General features: G+C 41.7%; 1 protein-coding gene across 3 annotated transcripts in view; it reads left to right on the top strand.

The window, feature by feature from the left end:
- Positions 1-15,796, top strand: part of ZNF423 (zinc finger protein 423) — a 163,247-nt gene extending 147,451 nt beyond the window's left edge. For all 3 annotated transcript variants that reach the window (XM_072117661.1, XM_072117664.1, XM_072117663.1), the window contains 2 exons: positions 2,052-2,167; positions 15,131-15,796. In XM_072117661.1, the coding sequence (XP_071973762.1) occupies positions 2,052-2,167; positions 15,131-15,160 (146 nt within the window). In that variant the 3' untranslated portion in view covers positions 15,161-15,796. The remainder of the gene's footprint in view (positions 1-2,051; positions 2,168-15,130) is intronic.
- The last annotated feature ends 8,840 nt before the right edge of the window (positions 15,797-24,636 follow it).

Here is a 24,636-nt window from a genome sequence, read left to right as displayed (position 1 = left end):
TAAAATGGTAAAATAAGGGGTTAAGAATGATCTTTATTGTGTAAACATCACGATTAAATTAAAATTTGAGAATTTTCATGGGCAAACCCCTTTAATAGAAGCAGTATGCTCCCCGTTAGATAACCTGCTATTCCTATTCTGAGGTTTACTGGGTCTCCAATGTCTTCTGCTTCCTGGTCCACATTCAATACACAGGATATGCCATGAATACTGACTCTTCAGCCAGTCATTGACAAAGTTGGGTCTTAGATTTTCAGGGGTTGCCCGAAAATGTTTTTGTTTATTGTAAGGTTGCTTAATTTTTTCTTTTTTTAAAAGGTAATAATAAAGTTGATGTCATGCCTAAATTATACTATTAGTCAGTGTCACCATTGGGGGTCATTTATTTTATCTCTGTTTGTTTTTGCTTGTTTTTGGCTTGTCTTCTTTACGTATTCTACTTTGGCAATTTGTCAATCTCACTTTTTCCTTGTGTTCAATGGGAATTTTTTCAGATCTCTGTGCGACATTTCTGAGACATTTGTAATAAAAATGTTGCAAAAAAAGTCACTACTTTTATTTTCTACGTTTTCTTTACGCATGGTTTGTGCCTGAAAAATGTTGCCAATTTTAGACAATTTGAATAAATGTCATTTGCGTAATTAAGCACATCTGGAATAGAAGATAAATGTGTCTTACTGACGATAAACTAATGTCCAGCAGACTTCAGTGCACAGTTCAAAAAGTCCCCAAAAAGGTGCAAAATTTGCAATACACCAAAAAAAATAAATAAATAAATGACCCCCAATGACTCCTTTTACCAATTATGTTATAGCACATGAACACATTAAAAATGTTACCGCACATGAACAGGTTTAGTACATAAACACAGCTTATATAGGGGACAAAAAATGGAGGGTTAAAGTGCTAAAATATAACTTTTATTTGAAAAAAACATAAAAATCTAACACTGAAGTGTAAAAGTTAATGTATATGTACACACAGCAAGAACCAAAAGGTTAATGATTGGTTACTTAGCGGAAATGTATGTTAGTAATGACAAAAAGAGCATAGACGCCAATCAATGCAGAATATAAGACAGTCGTCTCCTACCATGACTTCAGCTCTTCATTATCGTCTTCAGCTCGATAGGATGGGTAGCAGGGACACTAGGACTATTCTGTCCCTAAAAAACCCTTTTAACTCCAGCCCTCACAAGGGCAGTCCACATCTGTCCCTGTCACAAAAACTGTTGCATGCCCCCTGTCTGCGCCACCTTCCCGACGCGTTTCGTCACTTGACTCCTCAGAGGGAATAAATGCTGAGAATCGCCGTCCTTTCACCTGGATTGGCGTTCATAGGGCATAAAGTAGGATGCAGTAATGGTGAAGCATATTGTGTGCAATACTTCTAAAGTAGCTGCTCATCTCCTGTCCTGGTGGTGGACTCGGAGATTCAGTGTGCAGGTTGGCAAGTGTTAGCTAACACTTGCCAACCTGCACACTGAATCTCCGAGTCCACCACCAGGACAGGAGATGAGCAGCTACTTTATTCCCTCTGAGACATCAAGTGACGAAACGCGTCGGGAAGGTGGCGCTGACAGGGGGCATGCGACAGTTTTTGTGACAGAGACACATGTGGACTGCCCTTGTGAGGGCTGGAGTTAAAAGGGTTTTTTAGGGACAGAATAGTCCTAGTGCCCCTGCTACCCACCCTATTGAGCTGAAGACGCCTGAGTCATGGTAGGAGACGACAGTCTTATATTCTGCATTGATTGACGTCTATGCTCTTTTTGTCATTACTGACATACATTTCCGCTAAGTAACCAATCATTAACCTTTTGGTTCTTGCTGTGTGTACATATACATTAACTTTTACACTTCAGTGTTAGATTTTTATGGTTTTTCCAAATAAAAGTTATATTTTAGCACTTTAACCCTCCATTTTTCGTCCCCTGTATCTGGGCCATACCTATTATTTTGCTGTGTCTAGATTTAGTACATAGTCAACATACAGTATATTGTAAAATCGTATATTATGAATGAATATCTAACTTTTCTTTTCATCTCTAGTTTTTGTACAGGCTAATAAACTCCAACAACACATATTTGCAGTACACGGGCAAGAGGATAAAATCTATGACTGCTCCCAATGCCCCCAGAAGTTCTTCTTCCAGACAGAGCTTCAGGTAAGCTTTTTTACATTGACAAATACAATAGGAAAATTATTCCTGTCCACATAAAATTCACTCAAAATTGGAAATAAATCTGCACCTTGTTTGAGTTTTCTCACTTTTGCTTTTATTAACTTATAGTGACAATTTTATCTACTGTTAATGGGCAAATTTTGCCAACCATAGACCTTCTAGACTTCCTACGGTTCACATAAGTAAAGTTGTGGCTCTATGTGTTTTGTAGTGTCTACATTACACATTGCCTACTAAAACCACGTGTGCTACACAAGAACATGTTCAGGTTTTGTTTGTTGCTAAAAGTAATGCATTTCCTGTTATTTTGGACACCGTCCGACGGCTTTGCTTCCTCCGCACAGTAATGCTTCCCCAGGGTCTGTTAATGCCTATTTGTTTTTCAGTTGACATCTGTACAGCAGGTACCTTTTTAGAATTAGATCAAGTCAGGGTAAATCATCTGTGCATCAGCCCAATACAGGGAGGAGGCGTCGATTGGTCACAAAGCAAAAAGTGTCTCTGTTCACCTCACATGTTACTCTTCTTATTTGGTGTTAATCCGTATGAGTGAGCCCTGTGTTAGCGATTCTCTTAGGAGATTAGGCGCTCTGCTGTATTCACTCAACTGGAAGCAGCTTTCCACATACAGCCCTTCTTTCCCCTCACTAGACATCCATGTTCTTGCAATCATGGCTCTTACAAGACCATTATTTCTTTTTCTATGCACCATGTATTTGGTATGTGGTCAGGCCCATTGACTTTTTTAAATAGATATTTAGTTTCACATACAATACACACATATTTATATTAGCCAATCAGAGCTCAGTTTTCATTTTTCCACAGCTGTTTATGAAATTAAAATGTAACATTGGTTGGTATGGGCAACTAGAACAGTGCTGCTCCCTGACACTTCTGATAAATCCCCCCCATAGTTGGGAATTGGACCTGTATATGTAGCTCGTTTTCCCAACTGTATCTTTAGTTGCCAGTATCTCTTCTCCTACAGCATGGATAACTTCTTGATTTTTATAGTAAAGGTTTCTCATCTTTAATATGACATCAGAAGCATGATTCCAGTCGCTATAGAGTCCAGGTTAATAGGGTCACGAGTGTCACTTCATTTCTGGTCACTTAACTAGCACTGTGTGACAGAGATGATATGAAGGAGGTTTTTTTCATAGATAAATGATTTTTATGTCAAGGAAAGAAAGCTATAAAGGATATTTCACTCTACCTGGGATAGTGTGGGTTTGTGGTTATATTGCTTGTCCCCTTTAAGTTATGTCACCTTTTATTACTGAGAACATTTTCTTTATGGAAACCAAGAAACCAATTGAAATAGTGGGTTTTCTGCTGGTGGAAAGCCAGTGAAATCCTGTCACTGCTTCTATTTTCAACTTGGTAAATACTATAAACCAGTGTCCTGATTATAGTCTTAATGGCCAACTGTTTTACCCAATTAGCATTCTTAATTACACGGTTCCTAATTTCATAAGAGCTCCGCATAGCAATTCTGTGCAAATATCAGCTTTCAGCGAGCTGGAAATTCAGATTTCTAATTGTGAGTATGCAGTTTATATTGTGGTGTAATATGATCAGAATATCAAACTGAAATTTTGGTGTCAGACTATTGCACTCTTTATTTTGTTAAAAGCTAAAGTTGCCTTATGTGAAGGATACAGATCTAGAGGGAATTTAGATAAAACGGTGTGGCCTTCTCCATTATGTACTAACTATTATGCCATTAATTTATTTGTATGAAAGTTTTACTTGTTTTTTCTTTTGTTTTTATTTGTGAATTGTACTTACAATTTAAACCTCTGGCTACATGACCACCGTTAGCAAAATATTTAAAGCTTTATGGTGAAAGAATAAGTTGAAGTAAAAAAAAAAAGCCTCCATATGGCCTCAATTTTATGACGAATACTTGAACTAATATAAAAGTATTGGCCCATTGACCAGGATCCTGAATGTTGCCTTTTCTGTGCCAGTCTTAAACTAAACCATGTGGATATCTTTCCTAGACCGCACACTGTGCGAGCAGTAAAACTCCTAGCATCAAAGTTGTGAGAAAAAAGAAGCAACTAATTTGAGTTCTATAATGTTCTGTTATGGATAAGCATATTAGAGAAGCAATTGTTCAAGCATGCACCTCAGATGCCAGGCACCTCAGCATGTTAAATGCTCAAGTTCATGTCCTATCTTTTTTTAATAATAGCACAAGTATGGAATGTTTGGGAAGATACAAGAAAACAAGTTTTCTTTCTAAAACGGCATGCCGGCACAGCCTAAATTTCCAGGGTTGCAGCTGAACTAATACAGTCTTAGAATTAGACATAGTAGCACATATTGCACCCTTTCTGGTATATTTCATATAGTGTTCCACAGAAAATATTATATTTAAAGGGAACCTACCACCACAAATCTACCTATAAAGGTAGATCGGGTGGTAGGTGGATCAATGGGATGTGAGGATAGCCCTTTTAAGGGCTAATCCTCACGTCCCCGCAATTTTTAGGTAACTTTAATCAATTGTTTATGCTAATTTTATTATGCCCGCGCCTGTGCAGCCCCGGCTTCGGAGCAGTGACGGCGCAGGCCTGCTGTTCTGCGCATGCTCAGACTGCCGGATCGTCGGACGAGGGCGAAGATGGTGAGTAGGAGGAGAAAATAGGCTACCGGGGTGTGGAGTAGCCGCCTCGTGTAACCTCAGATGCGGCTACTCCACTCCCCAGTAGCCGCATAATAAAATTAGCATAAACGATTGATAAAAGTTACCAAAAAATTGCGGGGACGTGAGGATTAGCCCTTAAAAGGGCTATCCTCACGTCCCATTGATCCACCTACCACCCGATCTACCTTTATAGGTAGATTTGTGGTGGTAGGTGCCCTTTAATATTGTGCCCTACATCAGTGTTCCCCCATCTTTTTGTATTTGGGGACTGGATGCAACTAAAAAGTTTTTTCCAGGGATAAGTAACTTCATTACCATGACCATTGGAAAAAAATTTCTCTGCCCCACAAATACATATCCGTATCTAACCACAACCCATATATATTCTAATATCCCTTTTTCTATAGCTACACCCACACACCTATAATGACCCCTTGCTTTTCACTGAAATGTCCCCAGCAGTGCTCTCCCACCCAATGAAATGTCCCGTGCAGATCCCCCCACCCAAGAAATGTCCCCAGCAGAGCCCCCCCATCCAATGACATCTCTCAGGCTGAGCGCCCCTCAACGCAATGTCCCCACCATTGCTCTCCCATTAATGAAATGCCCCCATCAGTGCCCCCCCCCCATTAATGAAATTCCCTGAGCAGTGCTTTGCCATTAAATGTCCCTAGAAGTGCTCCTCACCCCTAATAAAATGTCCCCAGAAGTGCTCATCACCCCTAATAAAATGCCCCCAACAGTGCCCCCGAAATAATGCCCCCAGCAATCCCTTCCCCCTAATGAAATGCCCCGAGCAGTGCTTCCCCTAATGAAATACCCCCAGCAGTGCTCCCCACCGTAATAAAATGCCCCCATTAATGCTCCCCCATATAATGCCCCCATTAATGCTCCCCCATATAATGGCCCAGCAATGCTTCCCCCTTATGAAATGCCCCAGCAGTGCTTCCCCCTAATGAAATGCCCCCAGCAGTGCTTCCCCCCTAATGAAATGCCCCCAGCAGTGCTTCCCCCCTAATGAAATGCCCCCAGCAGTGCTTCCCCCCTAATGAAATGCCCCCAGCAGTGCTTCCCCCCCTAATGAAATGCCCCCAGCAGTGCTTCCCCTCAATCAAATGCCCCCAGCAGTGCTCCCCCCAATCAAATGCTCCCAGCAGTGCTCCCCCACAATGAAATGCCCCCAACAGTGCTCCCCACAACTAATACAGAGCTTCATACAGAGCTGTCTCCTGCTCACTTTGGACAGTAGTGTACACCATGACACAAGATCTCATTATAATTCCTATGAAGAGAACAGTCCTGCAGCTACTACAAACTGGTTATCCTGGGCTACGTTGATGTGGTCTTCACCACAATAGATCACATTCCAATATAAGATATCCAATTTCTGCAACCCAGGAAATCCAAGTCAAAGATCAGAAAAAAATATGTACTAGCTAAAGTCTCACCATGTCCAGGTGCACAGTCGAGGGCTGGTTACATACATACATTTAGACTGTTGGCATCACAAGCCCCTTCCACTTAACTCTAAAATAGTGGTTGATGAACTGCAGTGAAAAGTTGCACATTGTAGTGCAAATATGGTATGCACTAAATTGTGCGACTTTTATGTATCGGTAAACTGTATAGTTTATAGGGGCCTGCAGAATTGTAATTGTTTCACTCTTGCAGTCCTTCATTGATTTAGTTTGTCTTTGAATAAAGCCCTGCTTCTTATCCAGATATTTATATATTATATTAATCCAGAGATATATATTATAATATAATCTGAGTGTTTTTACAAGAAATGTCTAGATCATTAAATATAATATGTCTCAGCTGCAGTTTTGATCAGTGAAGCATGCACACAATTCATCACAGCAAATTAGGTTTGTCTCTGGAACTTATTCTTCTACCATTCCCTGGCACTTTGGAATTGCTGAAACTTATAATTAGCACAGAAACCATTTTGGGTAAAACGATAGAGCACATTTTCTGGTAGGCAATGTAATAATAAGAGAGTGGAAGAATGTTCTTCATACCTGCCCAATGTGTTCTGGAAAGCAGAGCAGTAGCAGTATCAGCACATATCCCTGGTCACATCAATTATTTATTGTTCTTAGTGAGTTTCTTGTCTGCAGTAAAGGAGATGTAGCCTTCAACGTTTTATTCTGCCTGTGTTATAGTTGTTGCACACACACTAAAAACAACCTTGTGTTAGCTCATACTGTTTGCAATATTGACTTTTTGTCCTGACAAACAAGCTCAAATATATTTCATTTAGTTTAAAGCAGATTTCCAAAAAAAAAGAATCAGATGTTATTAGCCATGTACAATGAATCAGAAACAAATCCCAGTTGATGTATGTAGGATATTAAAATATATAGATTTTTTTTTTAATGTTTATCCTCAAATTGGAAGAGCAAGGATCTGTCATTGGTAACCAAACATGTTCATCCATGATGACAACTTGTAATTATAAACTGAAGCCTAATTTGTTTAATTCCAGGAACCACAAATACCGGTCAAAGGTCAAATATTCCTTATCGATGTATACATTTCCAAATATTAGCTAGGCTTGCTTGAGGTTGCAGCCCAGCATTTGAGTTGGAGACCTCTTAATGGGCTCAATGAAAATAATGGCCCATTAAAGACCCAATATAAAAATTTGCCAACACTTTCACAATGTTGCCACTGCCTAGTGCCTCATGTTTAATTCCACCTACTCTTAGAGGTGATCTGGGGGTCCTCGTACAAATTAGATCTAACTACATTCAGTGTAGTTACTGTATAAAAATCCAAGATCCAAGTAAAGATAAATATATTGTTGAATCTACAGTAGAACCTGACATAAAGAACTCCTTGAGTGGACCATTGGTGATGTGGTTTTTTGTGATTAAACTGCTCTTGTCTTACCTTTGTACAGTATTTTGGTTCTCTTCATTGAGAGTTCAATGCTGTAGAATGCCATTTAACGCCTGACATTTTGGTGAGTTTCAAAAAAGAGGTTTTACTGTTTGTGCTTTATATATTTACTCATATCTTCAGAGAAACTCTGACATGAAGACTTGCAGTAAAGTTCCATTTCTCTTTTTGACGTTTATTGGCAAATTCATTACTATTACTGGATGACTTTGGGATATCATGCTTTTAAGAAATGACAGACCTCATTGTCCACAAAAACACTTGGGTGTTAAGTGCTTATTTAGGTTTCATAACGTCTTGAAGCTGGAGGAAAAAAAATTCTTGGAATAAGACTTTGAGAAGTCTATATTGACATGCGTCGCATGAATAAAATTAGAGTGTAAACCTCCATTCGTAGAACTCATCCCCCTGAGTACACCACACTGTTACTCCTTTGTTAGGTGCGCTCAGCGTCAGTCATACCTTGTTTTCTGATTGTCTCAGTTCTGTCTATGTCAACTCTCTCCTGAGACTCTTCCATTCAAAACACAGTGGTGAAAAATATTTCCCAAGGCGGCTTAAGACGTTTCCACTGGCATCTCTTTACAAGCTTACAAAAATCTAATGTTCGTTTTTCTTATTAAAATGTTATATTTGTTACAAAGCAAACAACTTGTCAGCAAAGCGAGTCAGTCAGTGCTATCTGTATTTGGGAAGTAAGTTTGAAGGAAAGCGAAATAGTCGGCTCCTCCACTATCAGTCAGAGACATATCTATTGGCTTATGCTCACATGAAAATGGCCTCCTATATGATATTTTGCACTTACCTTAATCTAAATTAGCAATGATGTTAATTTCCAGATAATATTGATTCTATAATAAGCCCAATGAATCAGATACACAGTATGGTAAATGTTGTTAATGTTTTCTGCCCCACTAAGACAATAGCAATATTCCAGGTTTGCAGCAGAATGGTTAAATCCATTAAGTGCTTCATGTTTCTTGTAATGCCCTCTGACACCCTTTGCAATGGTTTACTGAATTAATTCAGGCTTAACTGCAATTTGGTTGCATTTGCTTGGAAGGCAGAATGACATCAAAATGATGTTGTTACATTAGCATAATGCCAGGAAGACTTATTACCACCGTGGTTCGTTTGTTAAATATTTAGTAGATGCATTTACATTCCAATTGAAGGCACTGACCAGAAAAGCTGACGGCCACTAGATGCTGTATTAATGCCAGTGGTTTTCATTAAAATATTTCTGACAGATAAAGCTTGTGTTAGAGAGGTCTCAGCCTTGGCCTTCCAGATATACATGTATTTGGCATCTATTAACCACTTCTGCTGTTGCTGAATTTTTATATTCACTTTTTCTTGCCAATCTGTTGGCTGTTGCTATCAATAAGAAATAAGAATACACTTTTTACAAATCTCTGTGCCAATTTAGGGTATATTTTATGACTATACATATTTTACAAAAATGTTGTACATGGTTTAAAGTTTCTGTTAATTTATGTGGCTGGATGGCCTCTTTCTATAGGGACATTTTAAATGGATTTTCCAGTAAGAAATAAAAAAAAGTTCCTTTTTTCTATAGGAAAAAAAAATAAATGTATTCAATTTAAAAATGCAAAAGTATTTACAGAAATTATATATATATATATTGGAAAACCCATTTAAATAATACAAATAAATAAGCAATGCGTGTACATAATCACTAAACCAAAAAGCGTGCAATGTTTGGTCTGAATTTACTCAGACGTTTAAGCAAGGCATCCAACGGATTGTATGGAAGAACTACAGTCTACAATGAAATTGTAAGGACCCTAAGGACCAGTGAGTTGTGAATGAGAAACCAAATGTATTGTCTTATTCTATAATTTTCCATGAATCAGTGTCACATGTGGTGGCAGCAATAACATACAGGTCACCTCTACAGTCATAATGATGGAGCATAAAGCCTCTTCCTTGTCGCCAAGCGAGGGAAACCGTTTAGAGCCAGTAGAGACGTGGTAACATGAATGAGGACAGAGACGCATAATCATTCTGACAGGCCGTTTCACTTTGCATTTAATGCATTTCTGAACACAGCAGGGATTATTTACTGACAGTTCACGCCTGTTTTACCCTTTTTTCCAGTTGAATGTAAAGGAATGTATTCTCTGATCTAGCTTACCACCAGCACACAAATGCAATGATGTCCCGATTATCTATTATCTCCAGTGCCGTGTGTCAAACATGCACAAATGTCAGAAAAACCTGAATCCGCTATTTCACATAGAAAATAAATTATTCTCATGTGTAAGAATAAAATTGTCACTGGGAGGGAGAACAAGGTTGTCTTCACACTGTACCTAACATGTTTGCAGCAAATAGGAAAGGGAAATTGTTCCATTAAAAATTAAGGAGTATTTTTTTAACAAAAAATGAATGGATATGTATAGGTTTTGCTTCACACGAGGCTCTATAATCGTCACATGACCTCTGGCTAACCAGTCCCACCATCCTTTCTCGCCATGGCTCGATAATGCGCTTAGTAAAAGACCATCTTGAAAGTAAGCCATACTTACAATATGAGTGCCATAAAGCGTTCTTGAATAGATTGCCGGTAACATAGCATAGTCTTTATGGGGAACCATTATGACTAACAGTCCATTGGTCATTATTGTGCTGTTAAAACAAGCCAACAGCCCACCACCTACATGAGCCCTACAAAGCAGTCCTATCTGATTCTCACCTCTCCAAAACATTGTCTGCCGAAGTATGTTTTCTTACAGTCCACACTTCTTGTGGCCTGTAAGTCTCTTTACTGAAATCTACAGCAAAGGTTATCTTATTTGCATATTTGTGAGAATAAGGCCGGGGAAAGCATGTTTGTCCTGATTTTGAGCAGAAATGGACCCTTGGGTTGCAGGGTTGTGAGAGGAGGAGACTAGAGGAAAAAACAGATGAGAAAAAACCAAGGAGGCTAACATTCGGATTAAGAATCTGCTTTATTTAGGCCCTCTAAAGTGCGGGACACCCCTGTCATTGACATCGGGGAACGTTCACAGGTATATGTTTGCATATTTGCAAAACTGCAGAGAGGGCATGCTGACTTATGTCCACTAGCTGTCAAAGTATGGAGGACATGCGGGATCTGATGACTTTGCCCTATCTTTTGTGTATGTACTGATTTTCTACCCTTTCCCCCAACTCTGTTTCTTATACACTGGTAAGCTGTAATTTTCTATCCTTCTTTTATTTAATAAGATAAATAGTGCCCTTCATGACTGTATGAAATGTGATTTGTGTGCATCTATATTGCTATGCCCACAGTGTAATGCAGTAGAGTCTTAAAATCTCTCCTAAAAATGTAGAAATTTTCTGCATACACATTTATCTGCAATATGTAGCAGGTCAATTTTCTCAGCCGTGGATTTGACCTCTTCCAATGCATAGGTTTAGAATGGGGTCACTGTCGGCCTACTTAGTTTCCTGTCTGTCCTCTGTTTGGCAGTCACCTTGGAGACCATTGGGTCCCCACCCTTAAGGCAGCAAGTACAAAGGGACCAGATCAGGGAGGAATAAAGAAGCAAACTTATTAGAAGGATTAATCTTCTAAGTTCAACAGATTTATGTTATGATATGCTGATTTAGACTATTGGCCAATTGCACATATGTCCTAAGGAACTCCTTTAATAGCAAAGTAACTTTGTTTATAAGCTCAAAGAAAACTTGCTAAGTGCCTTTAACCTCCTACAGTCTGTTATTTGTGGAAAATTGTTCCGTGTCTGTAAAACCAATCCTACTTATTTACCGCTGTTGCTAGGCTTCTACTTTTTGAAGCATGAAGTATATTTGTTGCTAGATATTTAATTAGTTTCATTCTAGACTCCATTTCCAGCAGTTTTCAATATGTTTTTCAGAGAAACGTATATATATATATTTTATATGTGTATGCTGTGACCTGTGGATTTCAATAGCACAATGACAACATGTAATGTGACTGCAGTTAGGCTGTGTCATGGGTCTACACTGGTTCTATGTTGTAGATGGCGGAATATGGCACCCATAGAAACTATAGGTCTATAGTGTATCTCCATGGGACATCCTTCAGCCGGCTGTGCTGGCATATAAACCTATGCCAGGCTGGTCGTAGACTATGAGTATGCAGCCATTTCTGAAGAATGCCCCGCGCCAGCCTACTCCACCGCGTGCCACATCCCTCCATGTCTCATCTGTTGAAAAAACTATAGTGAGATCCTGACATACATCCCTCTGCCCAGGATAAAGAACTTATCTGCCTGCAGCTTTACAATGCTCACACTGATGTGTATGTGTCGGCAGGCCGTCTGTGTCAGTGTGTGAGAGCTGGTCCTGGAAAGCAGGGGGAAGGGGCCGCTGCAGGGATCAGAGGGAGAGAGCAGCTCAGCTCCACAATGTCTGGCAAGATGGTTGTTTTGTTATCCTGAGTACATTTACGAATTTTGTCTTCTTGTGACTACCCCTTTAAGGATAGTTTGGTTTATGATGGATTTTATGTTTGCTGACTGTAACCTCTTTACTTGGCATGGGACACAATATAATATTGTGTCATATCTTCTGACAGGATGGTTTATGATATAGGGATACAATTAGATATCAACATTTGCATGTTAAAGCACACTAACTCTTAATTGTAAGCTTAGAACAATACATTGAGAACAGAGGGTAGCCTGTACAAAGGCCATCGGTCACACTGTATAAAGCAGGTAATGGTGCTAATAATTTTGAGCCCAGTCACTTATCCCAAACATGTCTACTGTCCCATCCATATTATATCCCATGAGAAGGGGAAGATGAAGCCATTGTGAGGTGCTGAAATGGCACCCGCCTGTTCTGAATAGACCTGCAGTGATAAAGCAGCCAGGAGCACACCTGCTTTATGGGAGACATTGCTTATTAGTTTTAATGAAGTGTATTAACGGAATAGCAGCAGAATATTCATTCAGCCCGGTTTATGGCACACTCTTGAGTACATTAACTGTTTGTCAGAAGTGCAAACTAGTGAACATATGAAGCTTTAAGACAGGCCATCTGTTAGTCCTAGGCTCTTGGATGACGGTCAAACTGCTCTAAAAATAAGCGTGTCTGACTGCAAGGGGCAGCAAGCGGCAGCAAGCTTGGTTTTCATTCACCCATCGGAAAGAAAATAGAAAGTCTCACACAAAAGTACAAATTTACTATGTACAGGCAGTCTCTGTGTTACGTACAAGATGGGCTCTGTAGGTTTGTTCTTAATTTGAATTTGTATGCAAAACTGTGTGTTTTATCATTGTAACCCCAGACAGAATTCATAGAATGCATAGGATCACTGTATATATTCCACCTGCACTAAATCCATTGGTCATTGTGTTTCAGGAGTTCACTTTCCTATAAATATATAGGTTTAGCCTTTCTGAGCCTGCCCTCCATTGTGCTATAACATTCGTGTACTAAATGCCAGACGTGCTTAGCTTTAGCATGCCATGGTTCTGTATTGTTCCAGAGAGCAGAGTTCCCATTGAGCACTTCATTATCAGATTTGGAGCCACATACCATTCCGTTATTGACCCGCCTGTTACAATCAATGCCGAAGCCGCACTGATTCTTGATGCTGGTTTTCTGCTTACAGACTGTGTGTCCTCATCTATGATGATTGTGCATTATCTTAAATGACACCGGCTAAATGAGTATGGATCTGCCTTGTGTGGATGGTAAATGTACATTTTACTCACATTCATGTGTATGGCTCAATAGTGTCTTCTGGACATATTTTTCCCCCAGAAAAACCTTAGGTAAAACTATCATATGCATTATTTAAAAGAAACTTTTATATTATACGTAATATTAAACTTTAATATATACTTATGAAAATAACACTAGCTCTCAAAACTGTGGGAGTTCCTATTTTAAATGCCCCCCTTATTTTGATAAAGTCATAACATTAGCCCTTTAGCTCTGCCACCTTGTGGATACACACTTGCATAGCAAGCATCAGAAACTATTTCTCCTAAATGGGGTCACTGCTCCCCAGGAGAGACAGCCCTCTGAATGGAAGGTTCATTAGTTAACCATTTCCTCAAGACAATTTTCATTAACCACATGTCATTACGATGATGGAGTGTCATTTATCTGCTTCCTTGCAGATTACACTTGTAATTTATGCATACATATAAAACAGGAAAGACTTAACCCTATTGCTGCCCATAGTGGTCAGTGTCCCTGTCAAGATCCTGTTTGCAGCTGATTTTATACCGTATAAATAATAAAATGTACGTTACTGTCAATGTTCTTACCGTGCTATTTTTACACACAGTGCCCTTTCATATTCCAATAACTGTGCCACCATTAAAGCCACCTGCCTGTACCAAATGCATTGTGTTTCATGCAGCAAGAACGGTACATGCTTCATGTGTACAGCACTTATACATAGCTATTGACATTCCTTGCAGTACATAATATTAGTTTCCTTCCTGGTTTCTTTCTGTTTCATTGGTTAAGTTTAGAACAATGTCCTAAGTATAGATCTGTAAAATAGGGATCACAACTCGAGTCCTTTAGTTGATTATTTGTTTGGACATAAATTACATATATTTCCACATATGTGGCTACATTCCCAGTGTCTGTCCTACCCAGTATTTTATTTATACATGAAAAATCCATGTTATCTGCTAGACTGAAGGTGGGGGCATGATCCAGAAATCCTGCATAGGTTGTTTATGATCTTCCATATGGGAAGTTTATTTTTGGCAAGTGTTTCCTGCACTTGTCACCTATTCTGTGTGTGAGAGGTGGTTTCCATACGTCTCTGCTACATGGTTGGGTATCGGCTCTGGCACTGAAAAGGTTATTACCAAAATGAACATGTGTTGCTGTAGAGAAGTCTGGAATTCAGCTGGATCTGCTCAGGCATTTCTAGGGTTGTAAACACTTATCTCTGCCAATTTCTTTTCTCCTGGCAAAGGAACTCTCTCTCTAGTTGTTGTTGAGAACAAAGGATACAATACGGCAAACGGCCTGAAGGTGATGGAAAGGGATTTTTTTTTATTGCGGCCAAAAGAAAAAAAATCCCCCAGGGTAGACTTTCTCCCTTTCCTGTGGCTACTTATTTCTCTTCTCTTCTCTGCATGGATTGTAATCCTGGTGGCAGCACAAGTCTGGTACAAGGCGAAAAAAATGTGATGTGTGTTCATGTCAGCATCAGTACAAAGAAGTCTGTGTCATATTGGCAGCCATTCCTCACCAGCTTTTTTTCCCTTCATTTTTGTCTTTTTTTTGTGTGTGTAATAAATGAGAGGCTTTTATGTGGAGCTCTTCATAAATGGTAGTGAGTAGGAGGGTATGGGCACGCTTTCTATTATTGCGCCCCTCATGCATTTCTCCTTTCTTCGTCTCTTTAGAACCACACGTTGAGCCAGCACGCACAGTGAGCCGGTGGCACTACAGGACTTCTCTCCGCAGAAGACTTGACGGAGGCACAGTGGGGAAAACCATTTGAACATTACATCCAATCAAAGTGTCATTTGCAACCCAGATGTAAAACTCTAATGATTTGGCCATGAGGCGCTGCTATTATAAGCAGCTGGAAATGAATATTAATGGGAGAGATTAAAAGTATTTCATGCTCAGTATTTTTATTGTCCTGCTTCTTACTAGTGTTCTTTAGAGCTTCTGCTTCTGACTGAATTTATAGTGTTAGAATAATCAGTTCAAATGTTGTCGTCTTTTGTTGCTTCTTGTATTATATTGATAGTTCAAAGCTTGAAGTGTTATTATTTTTATTATTTTTTCTATTTTCTTGCATCATTTAATTGCTATTTTTTTAGTTGTGTGTTTTGTGATGTGATGGATTGGCAGCTGTCTATTCCATTTTATTATTTGATTTTTTTTTTTACTTAAAGAAAAAAAAAAAAGAAATTTAATGCTTTGATTGGATTTGTCGGTTCACAGAGGACGGTCTATTGAATATAATCTGCAACTGGATGGTCTGCTTTTTAAATGTGACTTTATCTGATTTGCAATAACTAAAGTACAGTTCAATAAAGGGAAATAAGTTTAAAACCAAAGTTTCAAGTGTTTCTCTTTTAATTTGGTATGTTGCTTTTGTAAATTTTATACAGTGTATGTGAATGAATACAGTGGGGGAAAATGTATGTAGTCAGCCATCAATTATACAAATTCACCCAATTAAAAAGATGAGGTCTGTAATTGACATCATAGGTAGACCTCAACTATGAGAGGCAAAATGTCAAAACAAATCCAGAAAATCACATTGTCTGATTTTTAAATAATTTATTTTCAAATTATGGTGGAAAATAAGTATTTGGTCAATAACAAAAGTTCATCTCAATACTTTGTTATATCCTTTTTTTGGCAATGACAGAGGTCACAATTTTTTTGTTAGTCTTCACAAGGTTGGCACACAGTGTTGCTGGTATGTTGGCCCAGTCCTCCATGCAGATTTCCTCTAGAGCAGTGGTGGCGAACCTATGGCACTGGTGCCAGAGGCGGCACTCAGAGCCCTTTCTGTGGGCACCCAGGCCATTACCCCAGCACTCCAGACAGGACTCAAAGAATATTACTGCAGTTCCAAGCAACTTAAAAGATGCTGCTTTCAGAAAGAAGCTAACATTTTCCATCTTTCTACTGTGTTGCTATCCTCAGGAGGCCAATATGATTGAAAGATGTTGAAGAACAGGGAGCAATAAGTTACTGCTTTAATTTTTGGTTGGCACCTCGCAATAAATAAGGGGAGTTTTGGGTTGCTTTTTGGGCACTCGGCTGCTAAAAGGTTTGCCACCACTGCTCTAGAGCATTGATGTTTTGAGGCTGTGGCTGGTCAACACATACTTTCAGCTCCCTCCAAAGGTTTTCTATGAGATCTGGAGACTGGCTAGGCCAGTCCAGGACCTTGAAATTTCCTCTTACAAAGCCACTGCTTCGCGTTGCCCTGACAGTGTTCTTGGAATCATTGTCATGCTGAAAGACCCAGCTACAATTCATCTTCAATTCCCTTACTGATGGAAGGAGGTTTTCCCTCAAAATCTCATGATACATGACGTGATTCATTCAAAGAATCAGGCCCTAGTAATGATGTTGCCACCCCCATGCTCACAATAGATATGGTGTTCTTTGGATGCATCTTAGCATTCACTCCATACGTAACAAGTTGTGTTTTTACCGAACAATTCTGCTTTGCAGGGGCGTTGCTAGGGTCCCAAAATCTTTGTTCTCTGAAGGCGTGGTCACATGTTGCAGTTACAAATGCATCATAATCAGTTTTTGAGGTGGTTTTAGGTGCAGTTTTGTTATTTTAACAAGTGAACAACATTTTTGGAACAGGTTTCCCCTTCAAACTCAAATTCACCCATTCAGATCAGGTCTTTCACCTGTTAAATTAACAAAACTGCACCTAAAGCCACCTCAAAACTGATTGTAACTGCAATGTGTGAACACACCCTGACAGTGTAATCCTGCTGCTGCCCCTACAACTTTCTCAAGATACTGTAAGGATGTGCTTGCACGTTTGCATTTTAACAAATACAAGACACTGGAAACGCATGAGATCAAACTGAGGCCCCATCGACTGCCATCTGTCAACACACCCCAAGAAATGTCCCGACAGCCCCCCAGTAATGTCCCCCACAAATCCCCTCAGTAATGTCCCCCACACACAGCCCCCCTGTAATGTTCCCACACACAGCCCCCCTGTAATGTTCCCACACACAGCCCCCCTGTAATGTTCCCACACACAGCCCCCCTGTAATGTCACCCACACACAGCCCCCCTGTAATGTCACCCACCCACAGCCCCCCTGTAATGTCACCCACACACAGCCCCCCTGTAATGTCACCCACACACAGCCCCCCTGTAATGTCACCCACACACAGCCCCGCAGTAATGTCCCCACACACAGCCCTCCTTTTTAATGTCCCCACACACAGCCCTCCCCTATAATGTCCCCACACACAGCCCTCCCCTATAATGTCCCCACACACAGCCCTTCCCCTATAATGACCCCACACACAGCCCTTCCCCTATAATGTTCCCACACACAGCCCTCCCCTATATTGTCCCCACACACAGCCCTTCCCCTATAATGACCCCACACACAGCCCTTCCCCTATAATGTCCCCACACACAGCCCTTCCCCTTTAATGTCCCCACACACAGCCCCCCCTATAATGTCCCCACACACAGCCCTCCCTTATAATGTCCCCACACACAGCCCTTCCCCTATAATGTCCCCACACACAGCCCTTCCCCTATAATGTCCCCACACACAGCCCTTCCCCTATAATGTCCCCACACACAGCCCTTCCCCTATAATGTCCCCACACACAGTCCCCCTATAATGTCCCCACACACAGCCCTCCCATATAATGTCCCCACACACAGCCCTCCCCTATAATGTCCCCACACACAGCCCTTCCCCTATAATGTCCCCACACACAGCCCTTCCCCTATAATGTCCCCACACACAGCCCTTCCCCTATAATGTCCCCACACACAGCCCTCCCCTATAATGTCCCCACACACAGCCCTTCCCCTATAATGACCCCACACACAGCCCTTCCCCTATAATGTCCCCACACACAGCCCTTCCCCTATAATGTCCCCACACACAGCCCCCCCTATAATGTCCCCACACACAGCCCTCCCTTATAATGTCCCCACACACAGCCCTTCCCCTATAATGTCCCCACACACAGCCCTTCCCCTATAATGTCCCCACACACAACCCTTCCCCTATAATGTCCCCACACACAGCCCTTCCCCTTTAATGTCCCCACACACAGCCCCCCCTATAATGTCCCCACACACAGCCCTGCCTTATAATGTCCCCACACACAGCCCTTCCCCTATAATGTCCCCACACACAGCCCTTCCCCTATAATGTCCCCACACACAGCCCTTCCCCTATAATGTCCCCACACACAGCCCTCCCTTATAATGTCCCCACACACAGCCCTCCCTTATAATGTCCCCACACACAGCCCTCCCCTATAATGTCCCCACACACAGCCCTTCCCCTATAATGTCCCCACACACAGCCCTTCCCCTATAATGTCCCCACACACAGCCCCCCCTATAATGTCCCCACACACAGCCCTCCCTTATAATGTCCCCACACACAGCCCTTTCCCTATAATGTCCCCACACACAGCCCTTCCCCTATAATGTCCCCACACACAGCCCTTCCCCTATAATGTCCCCACACACAGCCCTTCCCCTATAATGTCCCCACACACAGCCCTTCCCCTATAATGACCCCACACACAGCCCTTCCCCTATAATGTCCCCACACACAGCCCTTCCCCTATAATGTCCCCACACACAGCCCTTCCCCTATAATGTCCCCACACACAGCCCTTCCCCTATAATGTCCCCACACACAGCCCTTCCCCTATAATGTCCCCACACACAGCCCTTCCCCTATAATGTCCCCACACACAGCCCTTCCCCTATAATGTCCCCACACACAGCCCTTCCCCTATAATGTCACCACACACAGCCCTTCCCCTATAATGTCCCCACACACAGCACTCCCCTATAATGTCCCCACACACAGCCCTTCCCCTATAATGACCCCACACACAGCCCTTCCCCTATAATGTCCCCACACACAGCCCTTCCCCTTTAATGTCCCCACACACAGCCCTCCCTTATAATGTCCCCACACACAGCCCTTCCCCTTTAATGTCCCCACACACAGCCCTTCCCCTATAATGTCCCCACACACAGCCCTCCCCTATAATGTCCCCACACACAGCCCTTCCCCTATAATGTCCCCACACACAGCCCCCCCTATAATGTCCCCACACACAGCCCTTTCCCTATAATGTCCCCACACACAGCCCTTTCCCTATAATGTCCCCACACACAGCCCTTTCCCTATAATGTCCCCACACACAGCCCTTTCCCTATAATGTCCCCACACACAGCCCTTTCCCTATAATGACCCCACACACAGCCCTTCCCCTATGACTCCACACACAGCCCTTACCCTATAATGTCCCCACACACAGCCCTTTCCCTATAATGTCCCCACACACAGCCCTCCCTTATAATGTCCCCACACACAGCCCTTCCCCTATAATGACCCCACACACAGCCCTTCCCCTATAATGACCCCACACACAGCCCTTCCCCTATAATGACCCCACACACAGCCCTTCCCCTATAATGACCCCACACACAGCCCTCCCCTATAATGTCCCCACACACAGCCCCCCCCCCCCGTAATGTCCCCACACACAGCCCCCCCCCGTAATGTCCCCACACACAGCCCCCCCCCCCCGTAATGTCCCCACACACAGCCCCCCCCGTAATGTCCCCACACACAGCCCCCCCCCGTAATGTCCCCACACACAGCCCCTCCCCGTAATGTCCCCACACACAGCCCGCCCCGTTATGTCCCCCAATAATGTCCTCACACAGATCCCTCTATGTTCTCCCTCTTACCTCAGTCATGCAGCTCTGTGCACTGCTTCCCCCTGCAGGTCATGTGATTGTGACATCATCACAGGTCCTGTAGGAGAAAGCAGTGTGCACTGTGCACAGGGCCGGCGCTATGGGTAGGCAAAGGTGGCAATTGCCCAGGGCCCCCAGGGAGAGAGGGGGGAATCTCTTCTTTCAAATGAATCTTGAATTTTGTTTCTAGGTGCTATGGATCCAGAGATATTCAGGTTTAAAGTGAGAATATCAGGTGCCATTTTTATATATAAATATCTCCGTTTTCCTACATTAGAAACACAAATTTAGATTCATATAAAAGAGGAGACTCTCTTCTTTCATAGGAAAAAAGAAGTGAGGTTCTATGAGTCACAGAACCAGAGATACAGCCCCCTGAAGTGTCTCCCCCATCTCCAGATTCTTAGCCATCAGGCTGCGGGAGCATTTGATGCACACAGGAGCTGCTGCACCTCACAGATAATGGAAATATTCACTTTATATGGTACTAGTACTACATTTTGAGAAGGGATAATATCAACTAATATTCATGTTTTTAACCCTTCTCTATGCAAATCTAAGAACACACTTTGGGCCACATGTATCAATCGTTTTTTTCTGTTGTTTTTGCGCCTTTTCATTCAGGCGCACCGTTTTTGTGCCATTTTTGCGACTAAATGCGACTAAATGCTAGCTGCGCAGCAAAAATAACCAGCTTTCCCTCATTTATCCTAGCAATCCAGATGTTTTGATGCGCCTAATGATATTCATCACTTGCGACTTTTCATTTAGGCGCAAAAACGGGCGCAAAAACACTCCAGCCCGAAGCTGGTGTTAACTGAGAAGAAAGCACTGAGCCCCTTTGCAGAACAGCTCATTTCTAGAAGCAAAGCTCATCCAGACACTGCAGACACTAGAACAGATCATACAGACATGAGATACTCTGCAGACACTAGAACATATATTAGATACTCTGCAGACAGGAGCTGCAGACTCTATTTACAGTTCATCACCTTCCATTTACAAAACATTCTGCAGAATCCTGAGCTCAAAGCAAGAGAGAAGAGAACGTTACAGAATGTTGCACATAGTACTGACAAGTGTCCCCCATGTCATTCTGCACAGTATCACCAGTGTGTCTGAGGGGGATACTGTACAGAATTACAGGGGTGCAGCAGGAGACCAGCACTGGGGGATCCCCTCCAGGAGAATCCCCTGCTGAGGAGGTAACTGGGTGCTGGGTGTCACACACCTGTGTGCTGCTGTGAGTGTTATCTTCATTCTAGGATGTGGGAGAAGCAGAGAGGAGCTTGTAGCAGGATCACATGTAAAAATTGCGCCAAAATTGCGCCTAAACTGTGTTAAAGTGAAGTGATTAATAAGAGGCAGGAAATTAACTTATCAGAGATGGTTGTAGCTTGTGATAATTCTGGAAAACAGTGCGACAGAATATAGGCGCAACTACTACACTTAGGCGCACAAAAGTGATAAATGTGGCCCTTTCTCTCTTATTCCCTTTTATTTTGTGATAGTTATTTTTTGTTGGGAAAATTGACTGATACGATGAACATTCAATCCTCTTCGCCTAATGTGACTACACTGCGACCAGAACATGTCCATAAAGTTATATGTAACACCAAAAACACTCACATGTCCTGGAATAAAGTTTTTATTTCCCATCATCCTCCATTATTTACACCTATGTTATGACGTTCTCACTTTCATTCTTATGAAGCGCGGAGGGTTTTGTTATTGTGCAGCTAATACAATGGTGCACATCTACAAGTGACTTTTATTATCTCATTAGAGAGGTTTATGGATAAATAGTTATTTATTTGGGTTACCATTGTGTAAGGAACAGACAATGATACATCTGTGTGAATTTTCTGCAGTTCCCTTTGCTGCATATTTTGGTGAATATACACATGTGGGGTATGTATGCTCTCCTCACATCTTACTGTTTTAGGAAAGTATATTTTCTTTATATATAAGTATCTGGATTTGTACAGATTTTAGAGGAAATTTTGAATGTTAATTGCCAAATGCATCTCCTGATTGTCTGCTTTCAAAATTATATAGGTTTTATGGTGCCTTTACTTTTTATTCTGTTTTATTGATATATTTTGCAGGTTGTGACTGTCTAAAACTGTCTGGCTGAAAAGCAGATATCTAGTTATTACAGTTTTAGTGATATTATGTGGATTTATTCATGTGAACATATCAATAGGGCACATTTGTGAACTCTACAAATGCCCATGTATTACATTTAGGAGATGTGAAGGTAAACATTTTCTGTTTGGATCAAATTTTTTGCCATCAAAGTCAAATTTTAAGTATTTTTAATAAAATGTTTCAATTTGAATCAAAATTGCATGAAGGCGCCTATGTCTATAAAATCTTTGTTGCAATTTTGAAAATGGGGCAAGTGTCTGCTTTCAGAAAATATTGGTCCCTCTCCCCAATGGGCCTCACAGTCTAATCAACCTACCAGTCATTTTTTGGAGTGTGGGAGGAAACCGGAGGACCCGGAGGAAACCCACGCAGACACAGAGAGAACATATAAAATCTTTGCAGATGTTGACCAGCGCTGCAAGGCTGTAGTGCTAATCATGGAGCCACCATGCTGCCCATAAATCTCCCTATCATTTATCTATCTCCTATAAAATTCTCCCATATTACAGTTTGTTTTACCATACTAAAGGAGCCTCTTGCTGACTGTGACTGGTCATAAAATAGTTTTATTTTGGGGCCCCACTTTTAGTTTTGCCCAGGGCCCCACTTTGTCTAGAACCGGCCCTGACTGTGCAGTTTCTGATCACGATCTATGTCCTGAGGACAAATGTCACCCGGGGAGATCCAGGGCCCTAGCGACGCCCCTGCTGCTTTGGTTTCATCTGTCCATATAACATTCTCCCAATACTCTTCTGGAATATCCTAATGTCTTTAGCATACTTCAGAGAGGCCTGGATATATCCCTGGCACTGCAGTGTGTAACTGACAGTAGCCTTTGTAACTTTGGTCACAGCTTTCTGCAGTTCATTAACTAGGTTCTGGTATTTTTGCTCACCATTCTTGTTATTATTCTGACCGCCTCGGAGTGAAATCTTGTCTGGAGCCCCTGATCGAGGGAGGTTATCAGTGATTTAATGTAATTTTTAAAGTATTGCTTCCAAAGTTGATTTCTTCATAGCAAGCAGCTTGCTTACTGCAGATTCAGTTTCCAACCTGGTGCAGGTCTTCAATTATGTTTCTGGTGCACTTTGACAGCTCTTTGGTCTTCAACATAATGGAGTTTGAAGTGTGACTGTTAAAAGCTGTGGACAGGTTTCGTCTATACAGGTGCCATTACTGCAGGTAATGAGAGCAGGACAGAGGAGCCTCTTAAAGAAGGTTTCAAGTCTGTGAAAGCTAGAAATCTTGCTTGTTTGTAGGTGACCAAATACTTATTTTTCACCATAATTGGCAAATAAATTCTTTAAAAACCAGACCATGTAATTTTCAAAATTTGTTTTCACATTTTGTATCTCATAGATGATTTCAATTACGAGTCTCCTTTACCTTTTCCCCCACTGTACGTGTGTGTGTACATGTGTGTATGTATGTATTTATGTCTTTGAGTGACTGTCTCTGTATCTGACTGTCTTTGAGTGACTGACTGTCTTTGAGTGACTGTCTCTGAGTGACTGTCTCTGAGTGACTGTCTTTGTCTCTTACTGTCACTTTGTCTATGGGGAGATTATCAGAAGTGTCTGAGTGAAGTACTGCTCATGGCAACCAATCAGAGCTCAAGTTTCATTTTTGCACAGTTGTTTATAAAATTACAGCTGATCTCTGGTTTTCACGGGCAACTGGAATAGTTTTACCTCGGGCATTACTGATAAATCCCCCCCCCCCCTATCTCTGTATACCTATCGATCTTACCTCACACATAAGCTGTCTTATACTTATTACCTACATTAACCAATCAAAGCTCAGAACTCATATTAATGACGTGTAGCAGAACAGCAACCAATCATGGGTCAGCTTCCAACTGCCACAGCAACAGTAGCAATCAATGGCTCCTGTATATGGTAGGTAATAAGTGGATTTTGGAAAGCGTGGGGTGAAAATTTCGGCACAAAGTAGTCTATGACGTTCCCTGAGTTGCAGACAGTGACTGTGCCAAATTTGGTGATTGTAAACGCGACAGTACAGATTCCTTTAGCGGACATACATACATACACACACAATCTGCTTTATGTATTGGATGCCATTGACCCACATGGGCGACTCATTACTTATAGTGCGTTGCGGCACAAAATTTTGCAACGAGCCGTCGGAGAGGAGTTCTGGGTCCATCCCTTAATCTGTCCCTGCCCAGTGGTTAGCAGGCCCGGCAGCGCATCTGCCACCTCCCCCTGCCGACAGAGAGGAGGAGGGAATAGAGTTTATTAATTTTATGCTGTGCAGTGCC

The sequence above is a fragment of the Engystomops pustulosus genome, chromosome 7 (genome assembly GCF_040894005.1).
Source record: "Engystomops pustulosus chromosome 7, aEngPut4.maternal, whole genome shotgun sequence".
Classification (NCBI taxonomy): Eukaryota; Metazoa; Chordata; class Amphibia; order Anura; family Leptodactylidae; genus Engystomops; species Engystomops pustulosus.
The sequence above is the reverse complement of the archived record's forward strand: the minus strand, read 5'-3'. Positions and strand labels throughout refer to the sequence as shown.